The sequence below is a fragment of the Lupinus angustifolius genome, chromosome LG14 (genome assembly GCF_001865875.1).
Source record: "Lupinus angustifolius cultivar Tanjil chromosome LG14, LupAngTanjil_v1.0, whole genome shotgun sequence".
Lineage (NCBI taxonomy): Eukaryota > Viridiplantae > Streptophyta > Magnoliopsida > Fabales > Fabaceae > Lupinus > Lupinus angustifolius.
The window spans coordinates 13309613-13328582 of NC_032022.1; the positions used below are offsets into that span (position 1 = coordinate 13309613).

The 18970-nt window shown below is 32.3% G+C and overlaps 2 protein-coding genes across 2 annotated transcripts; both read left to right on the plus strand.

Moving 5' to 3' along the window:
- Window positions 567-5956, plus strand: LOC109327185. Its single transcript, XM_019560253.1, has 8 exons — window positions 567-909; window positions 1561-2741; window positions 2967-3022; window positions 3138-3371; window positions 3493-3784; window positions 4339-4535; window positions 4897-5352; window positions 5936-5956. The coding sequence occupies exons 2-7, from the start codon at window positions 1632-1634 to the stop codon at window positions 5048-5050; spliced, it is 2043 nt and encodes a 680-aa protein (XP_019415798.1). The 5' UTR covers window positions 567-909; window positions 1561-1631; the 3' UTR covers window positions 5051-5352; window positions 5936-5956.
- Window positions 15954-16358, plus strand: LOC109326402 (uncharacterized mitochondrial protein AtMg00810-like). Its single transcript, XM_019559086.1, has one exon. The coding sequence runs from the start codon at window positions 15954-15956 to the stop codon at window positions 16356-16358; it is 405 nt and encodes a 134-aa protein (XP_019414631.1).

Below are 18970 nucleotides of genomic sequence, written 5' to 3' on the forward strand. Positions count from 1 at the left end.
TTTTTAGCTCAGTCTGGCTTAGCCCAAATCCGATGTGGGCTAACCCAAACTTATCCAAATAAACCATTTTAACATCTCTAAGTGCAATGATAACATAAAAAACTTACATTATCACTACATACATTTTTCTTTTTACTACTTTCCTTCACATAGAATTATAAAGTAAGGCAACTTGAATGTCATTTGTACATAGTCAATCAACCATATCCTATTCCTATTTGATTTTTTAAAAGTCAATAATAATTAAATATGAATGATGAATAAATAATGATAGTATATAAAATTCATATACTATTAAATTATACATTTTTTTCTCATATATTTTTTGATTCTCATACACTACTTCTCATTTTATAATCCAATATAATAATTTCCAAACTGAAAAGTGTAAAAGAGATGAAATTCATTTCCATATTGTCTCATCCAAAATTTGCAATAAATCAGTTTATATCATTCTTTCTAAATTCACCTTTGGTAAACAAAAAAGGTAAGGACATATTTTGATTAAAAAAAATAGTCAACCAAATTAAGTGAAAGAAAATTTTCAACTTTAATTTATTTCTATGGGCTGAGTTTATTTTATATAGAGACCAAATTAGTGAAATCCCTCAAAGGTATTTCATCATTTTTCCCCAATAATAACAAAAAAAAGGATAAAAAAAGAAAAAGAAATTAGGTAGAATATATTTGGACTAAAAGAAAAAGAAAAATGTTAGAATTCATATTAGACAGTGATCGTAAGATTTGAGCTTAGCCACCCTCCCTCACGGTCTTCCCAACCTGCACCACCGTCACCACCACCGTCACTACCACCGTCACCACCGATTTATACTCCGACAACTCTTTTCCTTTCTTTTTCTTCTTCTTGCTCTCTTCATTCAACTTTGTTTTCTATTCCCTTCTCTAACTGTAAGTTCTTTCCCATTTCTTTTTTATTATTTTAAATTATTTATTATGCAATATACGATTCATCCATCCATTTAATGGTTTGTTGCCGATTTATTATGCAATATACGCCATAATGCATTATGTATACACAAAAAAATAATAATGTGTCTCTGGATGGATTTTTAGTTTTATTCATAAGGAGGATGTGGATTAATTTGTTTTTAGAGATTAGATTTGATGTACATTATTAGGTGTAAGTTTCTTACACTATCTCTTATTATATATATTACTGTGTCACTTATGAAATAATTATTGTGAGAGTTAGATAGTTTTTATTATGTTACAATATATGATTGGACTGAATGAGAGTGTAAAAAAATGTTTACGAAATACTGTTTACTACGGAGAAATACGGAAAAAAACTCCCATGGAAACGTATTGACATATTTGGAGATAAGTGCATTTATGTTTTTTGATGCTATCATTTATGAGTAAATTTTAATTAGAATTAAATTATGATTTTTGATTGGGCCAGGTGCAATTTGTAACAATTGGTTGGGATTTTGTTCAAGCCATATAGCATTGTTCAAAACTTTTATATACGATGAAGTCCTTAGTATTAAGTAGCTGATTATGCAGTAATTAATTTTATATATGTGTGATTTCTTGCAGTTCAAGTAGTTACAACTTAGCATTTGAAGTGTTGTTTGCTTTCCACCTTGGAAAAGAGAGAGTTAGTCGAGATGAAGGAAGCGATTTCCCATGCTGATGGCAAGCTGGAAGTAGATGCTATAGATGTTCAAAGTGAACATCAAGATAAACAATCAAAGGAGGCAAAAAAATTGGATATTGATCATAATGGCTCTGAATTTGACAATGAACAAGGTGATAAGGTGGATGCCAGTGGAGATTTTGAGCCTAAAGAGAAAGATGACAATGAAAATGAAATTCGGAGTGAGGACCCCAATTTGGAGCCTGTATTTGATGGAACAGAGGTTCCTGGGATGGAAGCTTGCCAGAACTCATCTACCGTTAAATTGGAATCTGACCAGGAGACTCCACTTGTGGTTGAGAAGGCAGTGGCTCTTAAAAATTTTGTTAAGGAGAAAAGTTTAGTAGCAGTCTCTACTATGCTGCGTCGCTTTTCTGGAGAAAGTGATGAAGGTGCTGTGAGTAATTTTGATGATGAAGGTAAATATGTTTCAGGTTTCTCAAAAGACGGTGAACCCAATGCTGTTGCTTCTGAGAAGTCAGGGGATAAATTTGACTGGAATCCCTTAAATTATATTAAGAAGTTATCTGATGTTGATTTGGAAAACAAAACTGAGTGGAGGGATTCCTTAACTACAGGTCCACCACCACCAATAGCCATGAAAGGAAGGATTATACTATACACAAAATTGGGGTGCCAAGAATCTAAACAGATTAGGCAATTTTTGTATATGAAAAGGCTTAGGTATGTTGAAATCAATATAGATGTGTACCCCAGTAGAAAGATGGAGCTGAGCAAAATTTCTGGATCTAATTCTGTTCCCAAGGTTTATTTCAATGAAATACTTATTGGAGGGTTGAGTGAGCTAAAGACCTTGGATGAATCTGGCAAGCTTGACGAGAAGATTGAGTATGTAATTACTGAAGCACCAATATCTGAAGCCCCATCACCTCCTTTTCCCGGAGAGGATGAAGAGTCCAGTAGTGGGGAACTTGATGAAATGGCTCTTGTTGTCCTCAAATTGAAAGCATCTATTGCTGTGAAGGACCGATTTTACAAAATGCGCAGGTTCACTAACTGTTTTCTTGCCTCAGAAGCTGTGGACTTCTTATCAGAAGATCAATATTTGGAAAGGCCAGAGGTAAGCTTGATCTTAAATCTGAAGCATGGGTCTAATGCCCCATAAAGAACCTACATATAAATCATATCTAATCACTTATTATGAAGAACTTGGTGTTGCTATATTTGAATCACATGATCAAACAAGTCTTCAACAAAATATCCACTTGATTCATTGATTCATTTCCTACAATTTTCAGCTTCATGATACTGTTGGTATCTTTCTATATCTTTTTTGTGGGTACAGGCTGTTGAGTTTGCACGAATGCTTGCTAGCAAATTCTTCTTTAATCATGTTCTTGAGTGAGTCCAAGTACTCTGTTTAGTGTTTCCACTTTCCATTGTTTTAATTCTGTTTTGTTACAGGTTTGGGATTTCAAAATTCTTATCGGTTTTCATGATTTTTGTTTTGATTTAGTGAGAATGTATTTGAGGATGGCAATCATATATATTGGTTTTTGGGTGATGATCCAACTGTGGCGTCACAATGTCACAACATTCCGCGGGGCATAATTACTGTGAAGCCCAAGCCTATAACAGAAATTGCATCAAGGCTGAGATTTCTGACCTCTGCATTGTTTGAAGCCTATGTTTCCGAAGATGGACGTCATGTTGATTATATTAGTATGCATGGAAGTGAGGAGTTTGCAAGGTTCTTTTTAACATTTTTTGTCATTTGTCTCACATTAGAACTTATATGTGCCATGCGATCTTGATAATCCATTCAGTTATTTCTAGAATTTTCACTGCTATTTATACTATTTTCATTTTAGGTATCTGAGAATAGTTGAGGAGCTCCAAAGAGTGGAAATATGGGATTTGTCTAGAGAAGAGAGCCTTGCTTTCTTTATTAATCTGTATAATATGATGGCCATCCATGCGATTTCAGTATTAGGTCATCCAGCTGGAGCACTTGAAAGAAGGACATTATTTGGAGAGTTCAGATATGTAATTGGTGGATCCACCTACTCACTCTCAGCTATTCAAAATGGCATATTGAGGGGAAACCAGCGACCACCCTATAACCTTAAGAAGCCATTTGGTGCCAAAGACAAGCGTTCAATGGTAATGTAATCTATATTTTTTATTTGTTACTGTTAGCATTAGCAGTTTATATTTTGTTGTTGTTAATAATAAATTAAATTTGTTATTAATACTTTAAAACTAGTTATACACTTTATTTCATACAATTTGAGGGTGAGCCTCGGTGCAACGGTAAGGTTGCTTACCTTGTGACCTAGAGGTTATTTTATATATATATACACCCTCTTCGCTTGTGAGAATGAGGCTGCGTCTGCATACGTCTATTGTCTTCAGACCCACTAGGTGGTAGCATCATGCACTAGAGTAGACTTTAATTTAAATGTATATAATAAGTCATAAGGTCGGTGTCTGCATTAGAAAATAAATAAGCACAAGTACATTTTAGCATTGATTATGTAGTCTTTTTTGCACGTGGTACTAAATCCTTTCCGGGGCACCCCATACTTACATGTAGAGAAATTGATTTTCCCAGTATTTCACAAAAACTTTTTGCATTTGGCACATGTGTTTACACCATGAAATTACTTGAATTGCGGCGACTTTGATGCTCAGTGCTCACTTTTTGTTTCTGTCAGGTGGCACTCCCTTACCCTGAGCCTCTTATTCATTTTGCTTTGGTAAATGGTACCCGATCTGGGCCTGCACTTCGGTGCTATTCTCCTAAAACAATTGATGAAGAATTAATTCATGCAGCCCGTAATTTCTTGAGGAGTGGAGGTGTTGTAATTGATTTGACTGCAAAAACTGCGCATGCTAGTAAGATCCTTAAATGGTAAGTTCATCCAGGGGTGGGTTCTGAATATGATGGATGTGCTTGTTGATAAAATTAACAACTCATTGAATATTTCTTGTACACAAGCACATTCCCTCACCATGAAAATTGAAATTATATACTTGGTTAACCTTTATTTTTTGAAGTTTAGGACTTGAGGCTTCTATATGTATATATATATATAAAATAAACATTCTGATGTTTAATATTATATGTAAAAATTAAATATGTGCATGCATTCACTGTTATCAATTGTTATTAAATGAAATACTTGATAATGAGCAGTGCTAAAATTAGAGTTTATTGGCTGATTTTGAAATCTGAATGTACTTCTTTCTCCTAATTCATTCTTATTTCTCAGGTATAGTATAGATTTTGGCAAGAGTGAGGTAGAGATACTGAAGCATGTATCAAACTACTTAGACCCAGCTGTCTCAGAAAAATTACTGATCCTGCTTGCTACTTCAGACTTGAAGGTGACTTATCAGCCTTATGACTGGGGTTTGAACAACTAGATACAACATATATAGATAGATTGATATTGATTTTCTATTGAAATTATCAATTAAGAAATCAATGTCATGTGAACCTTTCTTTCCATTCCATACATCTTATTGAAAGGAACATGAGGTAGACAATTGGATATTAAGGAGAATGTGTTTTTATTATTTCATGTTCTGTATTTTCTGTATTTACTATCATACAATTACTTGTTCCCAAGTTTGATATTGTACATGCATGTTAAATGTACTCAGCTAGAACAGCTTGAACTTGTGATGCAGCGACATTGGTCTGGGTTTGAGGCTAGTGACTAATGGTTAATAATGCCAACTGTTTCATTCTTATTGCTGTGCAAAACCACCTGCTTCTATATCTAAATTTTAGGTGCTCAAGCTTAACCTTTTAAATAAAAAATATGGATGCTTTTATCTCGCTGTGATATTCATAATATAAAATTGAGGTAGAATGCAAGGTATTTGGTTCTAAGTTTTTATTTTTTATAGTTTTATCCAATGTGACCATAAAGGTCCATGTCCTGAGAAAAATAATTTTTTTACTTATGAGGATTGATGAGGGAAGTATACTTGTTGTCTCACAATTTGTATTACTTTATGTGTCATCAGTTGTAATTAGTTAAAAAAATATACCTAAGTTAAAAGTTCAATTATTAAATATTTTTGATTAATCACACAAATGACACATGAAGTAAGACAAATTGTGGTAAAGATTTACTCCCATTGATGAGAGGGAGAAAGCAAATTTATTTTACAGAAAACAATTTTAGTTTAATTTTCTAACTAATAACATATGAAGTTTTATTTTACAGAAAAGAGTAAGGACTTAAGTCTCAAATCTAACCATTATTGGTTCAGGAAATTAATTAAATTAATCCTATAAAGAGATGGATTGAGATTCATGGACATTTTATGTGAAAAGAATTATTTATCCTCCTATTTCATTTACTTGTGAAGGAATGAATACCACTCAAAAGCGAGTTGTGTAGGACATGTAATGTGAAAAAGCATACAGCCCAAGCCAATGACGGAAGATGGAGATTGATGATATTCCTCGAGGTGGAGATTGTTATGCAATGACTCATATCTTTAGATAACAACAATACAAATAATGAGTGTGGGCTGATGTAAAAGAGGTTGGAGTAGAGGACTATATATATTTACGTTATGTAAACCTAATGTAACAAGGAGAAGAATAGTCAAACACTAATCCTAATTCTCTAATAATCTATAGTGGTAGCTGCTCAACCCTCCCGGGGATGTAGGCACAATTGGCCAAACCTCGTTACCAAATCTCTTGTGTTATTCTCTTGTCTCTATACTCTTTACCACTTGATTGTTCACTTGTTCCCAACACATTCTAATACGTGCCACATTTCTTATAATATATCATTACTCCTTAAGTTGATTTATTGGTACTACCAATGATATATCCTTACATTTTAGGTAAAGAACTAATCCCTTTCGGAATTTATGATTGTCTCTTCTAATAAGTATCGCTCATAGAGTTATAAGAATCAAATCTTTAATCTTTTAGTCATCTTAGTGATCTAATGGACCTTACACCACTAGATCAACTCTTAAGTTGATTTTGTATGAATATATCATTTTCCTTTCACAAAACATAAACGTAACTCAATTTTTTTTTGACAAACGTTAGAAATGATTACAGGAATAGTTAATGTTTAGACTAATCATATTATATTATGATTAAGCAGCTTGTATAATTACAAAATCATCACCAATTCGTAGATTTATACGTCTTGCCTTAAATATCAGGACCAAATATGATGACTAATTAATGTCACGTGAAGACATTTAAATCCTCGTCGAGAACCATACTGAAGTTGGATAATGATTCTTGGATACTTCTTCTTTTTCTTCTATTTTTTACTATTGTTAGACAATGAAACAAAAGTACACATGCTTAGGGACATCTAGCTTAACGGAAAGTGTTCTACCTAAGTATCTGACTAATAAGAAAAATAAATTATTTCCATAATCAATTTATTTTATGCTAAGTTATTATCTAATATATTATAATATAATATGTTTTATGTTTAATGATTTTAAGATAGTTTGTTTTGTTTGACTTATGTAAAAATTATTTTCATTTAAATTACAAATAAAAAATGGTATCGACTTGTTTGTATAGATTAAGAATAATTTTTTATACATGGTTATTAGTGGTGAAATGAAAATAATTTAACTGATTTCATAATATGTAACAATTTTTTTAAATAAGTTTGAAATTCCTAGCTTCTTTAGAAATACCTTTTCCTATAAAAGTACTTATGTTACAATTTAACCATGTTTTCTAAATATGATAGATTAAGGCATTAAGCCTCAAACAAAATCTCCAGATGGAGATTATCTCCAGAGTTGGGTACCGAAGAGGAGCTAGACTCATAAGTGTATATAGGATAAGAGATTCATTTAAACTCGTGTAAAACAAGTTAAATTAAGCCTAATTTAAACCATGTATTTCATCTTGTTTGTCAGTATTAATTTCACATTTTCCTTCAAAATATGTTTTATTTTCATCAATAACATGTTCGTCTTGTTGGAGGTTTTTCCCACAATGTTGATTGTTGTCATGATTGTGATGGTGGTTTTTGTTTTATTGAAAATAAGGTTTTTTTCAATGAGGCATGCGTTGAAGCAATGTACAACTCTAGGGGCAATTTTTGTTTTTTGATGAGTTATTAGGGCCTAAGCGCCTTTGCTTTACACATTTATATATGCTTCAGAGTGTTGCTTTTTTGTTAATTTTCAGCTTGGCTGAAGTTGTTTTTAAGGTAGCAATTTTATTAAGATAGCGAGGGAATTGGACATGAGCCATTACATGACCTTATCAATCCAAGTACAATCAAGTTGGGGCATAAGCTAGACTATCATGACCCAACAATCCTGGATCAACTAAAAAAGATGTGAATGGTTCCTCTTGTTGGGATGCCAAACTTGTTTAATGGAGAGGCAATCATTCTCCAAAATAACATTCCGGAAGCTATGTGGATGGATATATCGATAGTCCACCAGGTAATAGGTCTTTCATAAATGATTTGAACTTGTTTCTACCCCTGATTAAAGTTTCAACTTCTCTTATACAAAATATTAGGAGTGAACAAGACCCGATCCAACTCATTCACCCAGTTTGGTTCGATCATGACCAGAACTGAAAATGGCTGGGTTTCATCGGGTTTAGGGTTAGGTTGAGGTTCAAAAATTAGACAAGACAATATTCAAGGACTAGTAAGGGATATACATGACATGACTCGTCCTATCGTTACTCATTTCTCATGTATACATAGTAGGTGTCTATTCAATTGCATACATAGTAATAACATATATTTGGTCGAAAATATTACTGATTTTCTAATTTTTCATCATATATACATATTTAACAATATATATATACATATATCATTTCATATGTCAAATTATATATTTATAATAATAAGTAATATTAAGAAGACTTTATCTAAAATAGATATACGCATATTTAATCGGATCTAGGATTGGATTCAGGTTAAAGGTTGATCCGATCAACATTTGGATCAGGTTAACTTCATGTCTATGATCGGTTTCAGGTTCAAAAACATAACTCCACAAACATTTAGGAAGAGATAAGCTTTACCAGAAGGCACGACCCAAAAGCCGATCAAGTATTTCATATTTCCATCACCACTATATTTATGAAATTGAGAACCCTAGATAACTCCCCTTTCTCTTCTCCTTATTCTTTCCCAGAAGAAGAAAACGCCATTGCTGCCTACTCCTTTTTCTTCCTCTTCCTCTCTCTCACCATCATTATCATATTTCCATTCTTGAGGTTCTCCATTAAATTCAAGCTCAACATCATCACCATCATCTTTTGGGATAAGATTCATTACCACCCTTCCATCTTCCCTACACTCTCTTTTCAAAACCAATGCCTCTCTCAAAAGCGATATCGGTGGTGGAAACTTCCTCCGGACTCCGTTTTTCTCCCTATTCCTTCTACAAGATTCAACCATGGCTTCTAAATTTGGAAATTCAGTAAAGTCTTCTGTCTCAGACATCATGCAGTCGCTACTCTCCGTTCCGATCAATTCATCCCTCACCGTGGGAAGCAACGGTGGTGGGTATGTTTCCCAGAGGGATGACAACCTCCGCGGTGGTTGTGGCAGTGGCAGTGGCAGTGGCAGTGATGGTTTTAATGTCTTTGGCACCGGGTATGGAAATTTTGATTTTAGTTCAATAATTAGGGTTTTGAGGCCGAGAAAGTCTTTTTTCTTAGTTTGAGAGGGGTTTGGCTTTGTGTTATTATTTTTCACCTTGTGTGTCCACAAGCACCATAAAATTATGGTGCCAATGATATACATAGATGTAGCTATGTACACCATTTTGCATGGTAAACATTTGTTCAAGATGTCCATATTTTTATGAAAATGGACAAATGCTGATTTGTTTGATTCCCTTATTTAACCTGCAAGAAAAGGAAAGAAGAAATTACAAATGTACTGTAGTGAACTAATGAAAGTTTGGATTTATTAGGAACATGATAACTAAATATTGGGGATTTATGGATTGGAATTTTATTCATGGTGATGGAAATGAAGGGACATCATTGCACCCTGGTTTTGTTTCTATATGTATGCATTGCACTGTTTTTCTGTGTTTGTCTTTAGGGACAAGTGATAACATTGCACCCTTATTTGGGTAAGGTTGGAAGCAGTAGCACACAAAGGGTTAATGGAGCCAAGAAATTATGGAAAAAAGAGGAAGGGAAAGATATAAACATATGTATTGAACATGAAAATCAGAAGATCAGTAAGTGAAAAATAAATAAATAAATTAAAGATAGCTGGACTGATAAAAATGGAAAATGTTGGCTTCTAAGTTCTAATGGATATGAAGAAACCATGGTTTCTTAATTGGATTTTTTTTATACAAGACTAGTGGAAGGGTTCAGGCAAGAAAGAGATCCCAGAAATAATTTGATCTATATACATAGGGTAGATTTAAAAATATGCTCAAAATTTATATCATGTAGATAATCTACTATTTAAGGGTAATATCATCTTCATTCAATAAGTAAATGAAAAGGATATGACTCATATAATCAGGTGAAATATAAAAATATCAGAAATATGAGAGTAGAAGAAGAATCGAAAAAATAATTGTTGGATCAATTACATGTTGTCTTGATTGAAAATTAATTGCTTTTAAGAGGCTCAATGCATATATTGAAATGAACTACAAAAACAACTTGCATATCTTGAATTAAACAAAGTTGGAAGGATCCTTAATGCACGTGCATAATAAAACGATTGAAAAATAAATGGCTTTTATGAGGTTCTAGGGATATATATGCTGTCTGAACATGCCACTTATTAAAATGCTCATTGAGAATCTTATATGTGATAAGTTGGTAAGGGTATTAACAAAAAAACATTAAATTCATGACTCATGAAGAAGGTGAAAAATCTTACAGATTTTGTCACTTCAGCAAGGAAAAGGACAGAAAATATGATAAGTATGGAACACAACTCATTCAATCTTGCACACTGGAAAAGCACACCGACAAAGGTGAAGGGTGCATGGTATTTATGGGGGGAGTTAAGGTTTTATAGTGGGACACATTTTATGTCATGTTACATAAAATACCCTTTCTGGAACCATGATCCTTTGTGTTTTGTTTGTAACTTTATCGGTAAAAATGTTATATCAATATAAATAAAATGATACAAATGTTATTATACTTTAATTTTTTTATCACTTTCCTCTCCGGTACTGGAGAAGATCCCGACACTTCCATTAGACACATCACACTGGCCCACACCAAGTTCAGGATATGAAGGTATTTTTTATGATTGCTTGAAATCTCTGATTTTCTGTGGCTTCATTCAGTGTAGGCTACATCAGGATCTGGTCCTCTTCTAAGTGGAATAAAAAATGATGCATAAGATGAAAAGGAAGTATATGTATCTATAAAGCACTTTAACAAAAAAATTGTTGGTTTTGAACTTTGTATCTGTGGGTGACTTCATATTTGTCTTTTACATTTAATTTTGATATATCTTCTTCCTCTTTATGCCATGGTGAGTTATCATATATAGTTGTTATAATAGTTAAGTCCATAAATGATATAATCTCTAATTATTTTGTTCCTTTTACAATCTGAATAGTAGCTCGCTGAAGGGTAAGAATTGACCAACAAAAGTGATGATCTAGTAGTGTAAGGTCTCGTTAGATCCCTAAGATACCAAAAGGTTAATGATTCGATTTCTGATAACAATACTTGTTGAGAACAAAGTTTAAAAGAGACTAATTCCTTACCTGTAAGGTGAGGTACCACTGTAACAGAAAAAAAACTATAAAGAATTGAAAAAGCATGCATTTTATATGGAAATGTTTTGTTTATTATCCATCCACCCTTACACATTATTCTGACTTCTTTGATGATCTAGATAGATAAAGAGTGAATATGGAAGAGAATAAGATATAAATGGAATAAAATACATTGATATAGTGGTGGTGGGGTCAGCATTGTTGGCAATGGTTTTTAAGTATGAGGGTGTGGAGGAAAATATTATAATATGCTGCTCATCTAGCTTCTAAGATAAGATACACTAAGTGAAAATGATAAGATAATCCAAAAAGGTACTCATAGAGCATAAAATATATAGTCAACTAATTAAACTATAGGGTGTTATAAGGTGATCACATGAAGATTTTAAGGAATTAAGTGGTAAATAGATTGAGAGTTTGAGTCTCCTTAATTATAAATACTAACAATTGTCTACAATTTTTTTTTAATTAAACTCTGAAATGCAACATGAAAACAAATGATCATATCATATCTCTCTCACCTTATTCACCAAAACATCCTTTTATATACATTTAAGTTAAAATTACAAGAAGATAACAATAATCACAACTACATTTAATTTTTAAGAGCAATTTTTTTTTTGTTTTTCCAAAAACTAGCAATATACTCTTATATTCGCACGAGTTACTCTACCTTGACTTTATGTAAGTTAAAATAGTAAAATAAAAATATATAAAATAATTTAAAATCAACAATTTGAAGCAATAAATTGAATGAGATAAATAATATTGTTGAAATAATGGACATAGGGTTTTTCATAGCATGAGATACATATCACTTTTGAGTCGTTACCAATATAGTGGGTTAGTAAACATACAATAGGTAAAAATGGAAAACTGAAAATCAAAATTAAACTTGAGTTTGCCATTAATACTTGTATAACAAAGTTAGATTGTATTTTATTAAAAATAGTTCAAAGTTAGCCTTTGTAATAAGAAAGTTAGGTGTGTATTTTGAAAATTTTAGCCTATAATAAGAAAATTTTAAGAATTTGTTTTTTATTCTCCAATCACTTTTCCTTCTAGCACATAGTCATACATAGCCTCATATATTTAATAATGATTCATGAATTTTGTATAAAATTTGAATCTTTTTACATTCTATTGGGTTAGAAACTTAGAATGATTTTTTATAGCCTTTTTTCATTGGAGACTACTGTAAAACTTGAGTAATTATTTTGAAGATATTTTTAGTTAGGAAGGCAACAATAGAATAAGTATATGTATAAACTAAAAAAAATAACAACTCTAACTAAAATATAGAAACTGATGATAGATTTTTTTGTCAAAGACATCCTTCATTGATGCTTTATTTTTAATATAGCTACACAACTATTTGGCCATTGTCTTATACAGATAGTTGTTAACTTTTTTATATTTTCAAAATCTAATACAAAAGTGACATATATATATATATAAAAATGTTTTAAAAATAATAGAAATACACTCATAACTATTAAAGAAATAATGTAATTTCAGTATTAATAACAGAAAATGAGAAAACTTCCACCAGTAGAAGTTTGAGTTATTTCAGTCTTGTTAGTTCATATACTTTCATAGCATAAAAAGTTAGTTAGAGTTAGTTGAAATTTGGAAGCTATAATTAACACTAAGACAGTTCAAAGATATATGTTGTTGTAATTGATACTTAATACAATTTTTAATACAACTTAGTTCATTCTTCTTGATAATACATATTTCTCTCAAACATATCTTCTTTTTATTTTTCTTCTGTTTTTTGCTACTGCACTTAGTGTGCATATTATTTCTCTTTTGCTGGCTGCTTGGTGCATTGTGTATGCATATGAGAGTGGTCTTGTTTAATAGTGGTATCAAGAGCAAGGTTGAAGCAATATTCTTGGTGGATCTTGGGCTTTGATTCGAAGTGGGAAGAGAAGAACAGATAGTGGGACAACAAGGAAAGAAGACTGCAAGATCTTAGATCTACCATGGCAAATGATAATGGGTTTGCAATGACACTACCAATTCTTTACACCAAGAAATATGATAGATGGAGAATTCAAATGGGAACTATCTTTGGATTCCAAGAAGTACTTGAGATAGTTTAGAATGGATACCAAGAAGTTGGGGAGAATGCAAATGAGGCTCAAAGGACAAGTTACAGAGAATCCAAGAAAGATTGCAAAGCTTTTTTCTTAATCCATCAATGTGTTGATGGAGCCAACTTTGAGAGAATTTCTGGTGCCAAGTCAACAAAGGAAGCTTGGGATAGCTTAAAGAAAAGCTATAAAGGCGCTGCAAAAATGAAGAAAGTGAAACTTCAAACAATGAGGAGAAATTATGAAGTCCTTAAAATGGAAGAGAATGAGACAATAACAAATAACTTCACCAAGATTCTCACAATCATAAACCAAATGAAATCATGTGGAGAAAAGGTGAAAGGGCAATCTATTATTGAGAAGATACTTAGGACTCTAACTCCTAAGGATGACCACATTGTTGTTGCAATAGAGGAGTCCAATAATCTTGAAGATTACAAGATTGAAGAGTACCTTCAAGATTGAAGAGTCCACATGGTATGCTGAAGGTGTTTGACAAAAACAAGCATAACATCTAGAAGACTCTACTTTCATCTAACAGAACCTTCAAGATTAGCATACAGATCAGTGACCAAAAGTATCTTCAATCAAGAATTATAAAGGACACTTAGATATGGCATAAGAGGTATGAACATCTAAATTTTAAAAGTTTAGTTTTGCTAGAAAATGAAGGAATAGTGATTGGATTGCCACACACAAAAGCACCAGAATAATTATGTGAAGAATTCCTATCAAGCAAACAAGCAAAGAATTCTTTTGTCTCGCATATTCCTGCAAAAACAATGAAGGCATTAGAGATGGTATATTCAGATGTGTGTGGACCCTTTGAAGAAGACTCTAGTGGAGGAAATAAGTACTGTGTGGCCTTTATTGGTGATCATACTAGAAAAGTATGGATCAATCTAATAAATAAGAAGGGTAAAGTACTAAAAATCTTTAAGAGATTCAAAGCTTAAGCAGAAAGGCAAAATGAAGTCAAGTTGAAACTGTTGAGATCAGATGAAGGAGGTGAGTATGTATCAGTTGAGTTTCATGAATTCTGCATCTAAGAAGGGATCACTCATGAAGTCGTTGCTCCATACATACCTCAACATAATGGAACAAAAGAAAGGGCAAATAGAACCATACTTAATATGGCTAGGTGTATGCTGAAAACAAAGAACTTGCCTAAAGTGTTTTGTGGGAAGCTGTTTCTACTGCAGTGTATATACTAAATAGGTGTCCTACTAAGAGGTTGGATGAGAAGACTCCTAAAGAAGCTTGGACATGACTCAAACCAAATGCGAGTCACTTAAAAATCTTTGGCTTCATTTGTTACAAACATGTGCTTAAAGCAAGAAGGAGAAAACTAGATGGTAGGGGTGAAAAACTTATCTTCTTGGGCTATCATTCAACTAGTACTTACAGAGTATTTAACCCTAGAAAGAACAAGTTTATGATGAGCAGGGATTTGAAGTTTGATGAGGAATAACGCTAGAATTGGAACCTTAAAAGTTCTAAAAAAGTTTAAGAGACCACATTGCAATTTGAAGAAACTGATGAAAGTGGCATTGGTGAGACAATGGTGAATCCTCCAACAACTCAGAGAATCAGACAACCACCTTCAAGGCTAAGTGACTATGAGGTGTTATCTGACTCAATAATCAATGCAGATAATGATTTTGTGCATATGGCATTGCTTGTTGACATGGAACCATGAGATGTGGAAGATGCTTTGAACCAAACACATTGGGTTGAGGCAATGGAGGAAGAACTAAGGTCTACAGAAAAAAACAATACTTAGAGTCTAACTGAATTGCCAAGAGGAAATAAAGCTATAGTTGTGAAGTGGGTATTCAAGACCAAGTTGAATCCCAACGGCGAGGTCTCTAAGTACAAAGCCAAAATGGTGGCAAAAGGGATTCCTACAAAAGCAAGATTTTGACTATGATGAAGTATTTGCTTCAGTAGCTAGACTTGAGACAGTGAGATTGGTGATTGATATAGCTAGTTTCAAGTGTTGGGAGATCCATCATATGGATGTGAAATCTACATTTTTGAATGGACCTCTAGACAAAGAGGTGTTTGTGACACAACCACTAGAATTTGAGACTAAAGGCAGAGAGAAATTGGTGTACAAATTGCATAAGGCCTTGTATGGGCTTAAGCAAGCTCCAAGGGCATGGAATAAGAAGCTTGATGCTTTCCTACTACAACTTGGTTTTATGAAATGCACAATAGATCATGGTGTCTATGTAAAGGGAAATCATAAAGCATAATTACTTATAGTATGTCTCAATATAGATGACTTGTTGATCACTAGAGAAAGTCTCAAAGATATCTCAACATTAAAACAACAAATGCAGGCGGAATTTGAAATGAGTGACCTTGGACAATATCATATTTCCTTGGTATTGAATTCAAGAAGACATATCAAAAGATCTTTATGCATCAAAGAATATACTATTGATGTGCTAAAGAGATTTCATATGATGGATTGCAACTCAGTTTCAACCTCTACAGAAGCTTGGAACATTGCAGACCTAGCTGAAGAAGATAAACAGGTTGATAAAATCTTGTTTAGACAAATGATTGGCTCACTAAGGTATATATGCAATACTAGACCTGACATTGCATATGGAGTAGTATTAGTGAGTAGATTCATGGAAGTACCTAAGCAAACACATTTAATTGCTGTAAAGAGGGTGATGAGATACTTGAAAGGGACAATTGGCTTTGGAATCACATTTCCAACAAAACAGAACAACAAAAACAACAAGAAGTTGGTCGGTTTTTCTGATGCAGTTTGGTGTGGTAATAAGATGGATAGAAAAAGCACAAGTGGCTATCTATTCAGCTTTGGTGATGCTCCTATAAGTTGGTGTTCCAAGAAGTAAGATGTTGTGACATTGTCTTCATGTGAATTTGAATACATAGTAGCTTGTATGTGTTCATGTCAAGTTGTTTGGATGAAGGCTTTGTTAGAAGAATTACTGATAAAACCATATGATGGGATTTTGTTGATGGTGGACAACAAATCACCAATTAATTTGGCACTAAATCCAGTCTCTCATGGTAGAAGCAAGCATATAAAGATAGATTTCACTACATAAGATAACAAGTGAGCAAGGGGAATGTCAAGCTAAAATTCTGCAGTTCAGAAGAGCAATTAGTTGATGTTTTCACAAAACCTTTGAAGAAAGAAAGGTTTGAGAGGTAGAGAATGAAGATAGGTGTAAGAAATGGATAATGAATGCTAAATTAAGGAGGAATGTTAAAGAAATAATATAATTTCAGCATTAATAACATAAAATGAGGAAACTTCTACCAGTAGAAGTTTGGCAATAACATAAAAGGAGGAAACTTCTACTAGTAGAAGTTTGGGTTATTTTAGTCTTGTTAGTTTGTATACTTTCATAGCATTGAAAGTTAGTTAGAGTTAGTTGGAATCTGGAAGCTATAAATAACACTTAGGCATTTCAAAGATATATGTTGTTATAATTGATATTCAATACATTTTTCAATACAAGTTAGTTCATTCTTCTTGATAATAAACATTTCTCTTAAACATATCTTCTTTTCATTTTTCTTCTGTTTTCTACTACTACACTTAGTGTGCATATTGTTTCTTTGCATTGTGTATCCATAGGAGAGTGGTATTGGTTTAACAATACCAACTTTCATATACAAAATATTGATACGCGTTATGCCCAAAATATATCCATTAAAAATCTAGCAGCCATGTTTTGTTAAAAACATAAGCACTTATGATCTGAACGGTGATGATTGAGATCAGTAACCAAATACTAACTTCTTACTCACATGAGATTTAATATTAATTTTTTTTGATTTTGTAATCCATTTCAATATTTTTACTAAATCATAAAAAATTATACACACCTGAAAAATATGAAAGACTCACCACCACAAAACATTAAAAAGAAAATCCTAATCTCATAAAGGCAGAAACCCTTCAATCTACTGTAGTTTTTTATGAAGGTTTGTGTTAATTTTAATGACTCACGGTTAACATTTTTTATTTCAACACACTCTAAATTAGTAATTACTTATTCCTTTACTATATTAATTAATCATTTTTGTATTTTTAGTATCTTATTATTCCAATGCAAATGTATAATTTTTTTGAAATTATTTTAAATATTTTCTAAATTTCTAGGTACAAACAAAACATATCTCTTCATGAGTATGAAGGTGTTCTTCAAAGAAGTTTTTTTATCTTCTCTTCATTGTTTGGCAACTTTTCTGGGCACACATCACAAACATCCTGCAAACAATATGAGCATTAGGTCAAATTATTAAGCAGCTGTAAGCATAGAAAGAATATCAAGATACAAATATTATAACCAATGTTATAATTTTTTCTCTTTAGAAAATAAAAAATAAAGCAAAATAATATTTGCCTATTCAATTGATACATAGTATAAATCTTGTTCAAGAATATATATATATGAGAAAAAGAAAAAATAAATATTATAATCTTAGTTTTATATTTAATAATAATTTGCTTATTAGAACAATTACATAATTCTAGCATCTCAATTTGCTTACATAGTCATAGTATGTCAATATGTTTACATGATTATAGCATCTCAATCGACTTAGAGGAAAGGAAGAGAAAGCTTTCTATGACAGTCTGCTTATACTTTGATGAAAGGTTAGACAACACTTTTTGTTCCTATTTGGTGGTTGATTTTCATGTAGGATAGAAATATTTTAAGACCTTATACTTGACTAAGTTTTTCGTTTAGAATGTTATATGTTCTTAATGGATAGTTTCACTCGGTAATGAAAAAGGCTTAAAATTTGTTATCTTATTCATATCTCTTACCTTAATGTCGTCATGTGCTAGGGAAAAATGAGTTGCAATAAATTGTGTGGTTTGAGTATGATTATTTTTTGGAGAAAAAAGATAGAAATGAGGTTAGGTCTATGAGATGAAGATAGAAGAGATAGATGAGTTTCATTAGCATAGAAGAGAGAGAGATGAGTTTGATTACTTGTGGAGAGATGTGGCCGTAGCAAGAAAATAAAAATCCATCGTTCAAAGAGATGCACTAATGTACATGTGTAAACATGTAGTGTTTAGAATTTCAAAATTCAAACCATCTTTTGATCTTCAATAGAAGGTTATAGAACTTCAGGTCAATGTGGAAGACAAAATTAACCCCTTCAACATATATAGGTGTTATTAAACGAAGATGTTTATTTTGGTAATAACATTAATCTTGTGTTGCTCGTTATCCTTGGTACAATCACAACGGATGGAGATCCTTTCCTGAAAAATCTAATACTGGACAATGATTGCATCACGTAGCAAAAAATATATTTAACGGTCATGGTTTGAAATTATTTTTCAATAACAAAATTAAAATTAAAAAAATATAGTTTTAGAATAGTGAATTCTGCTAAAAAAATTATTACTTTGATTTAAGAGAATAAAATATCTCCTTATATTAAATATAATTTATCTCATTAACTTCATTTATTG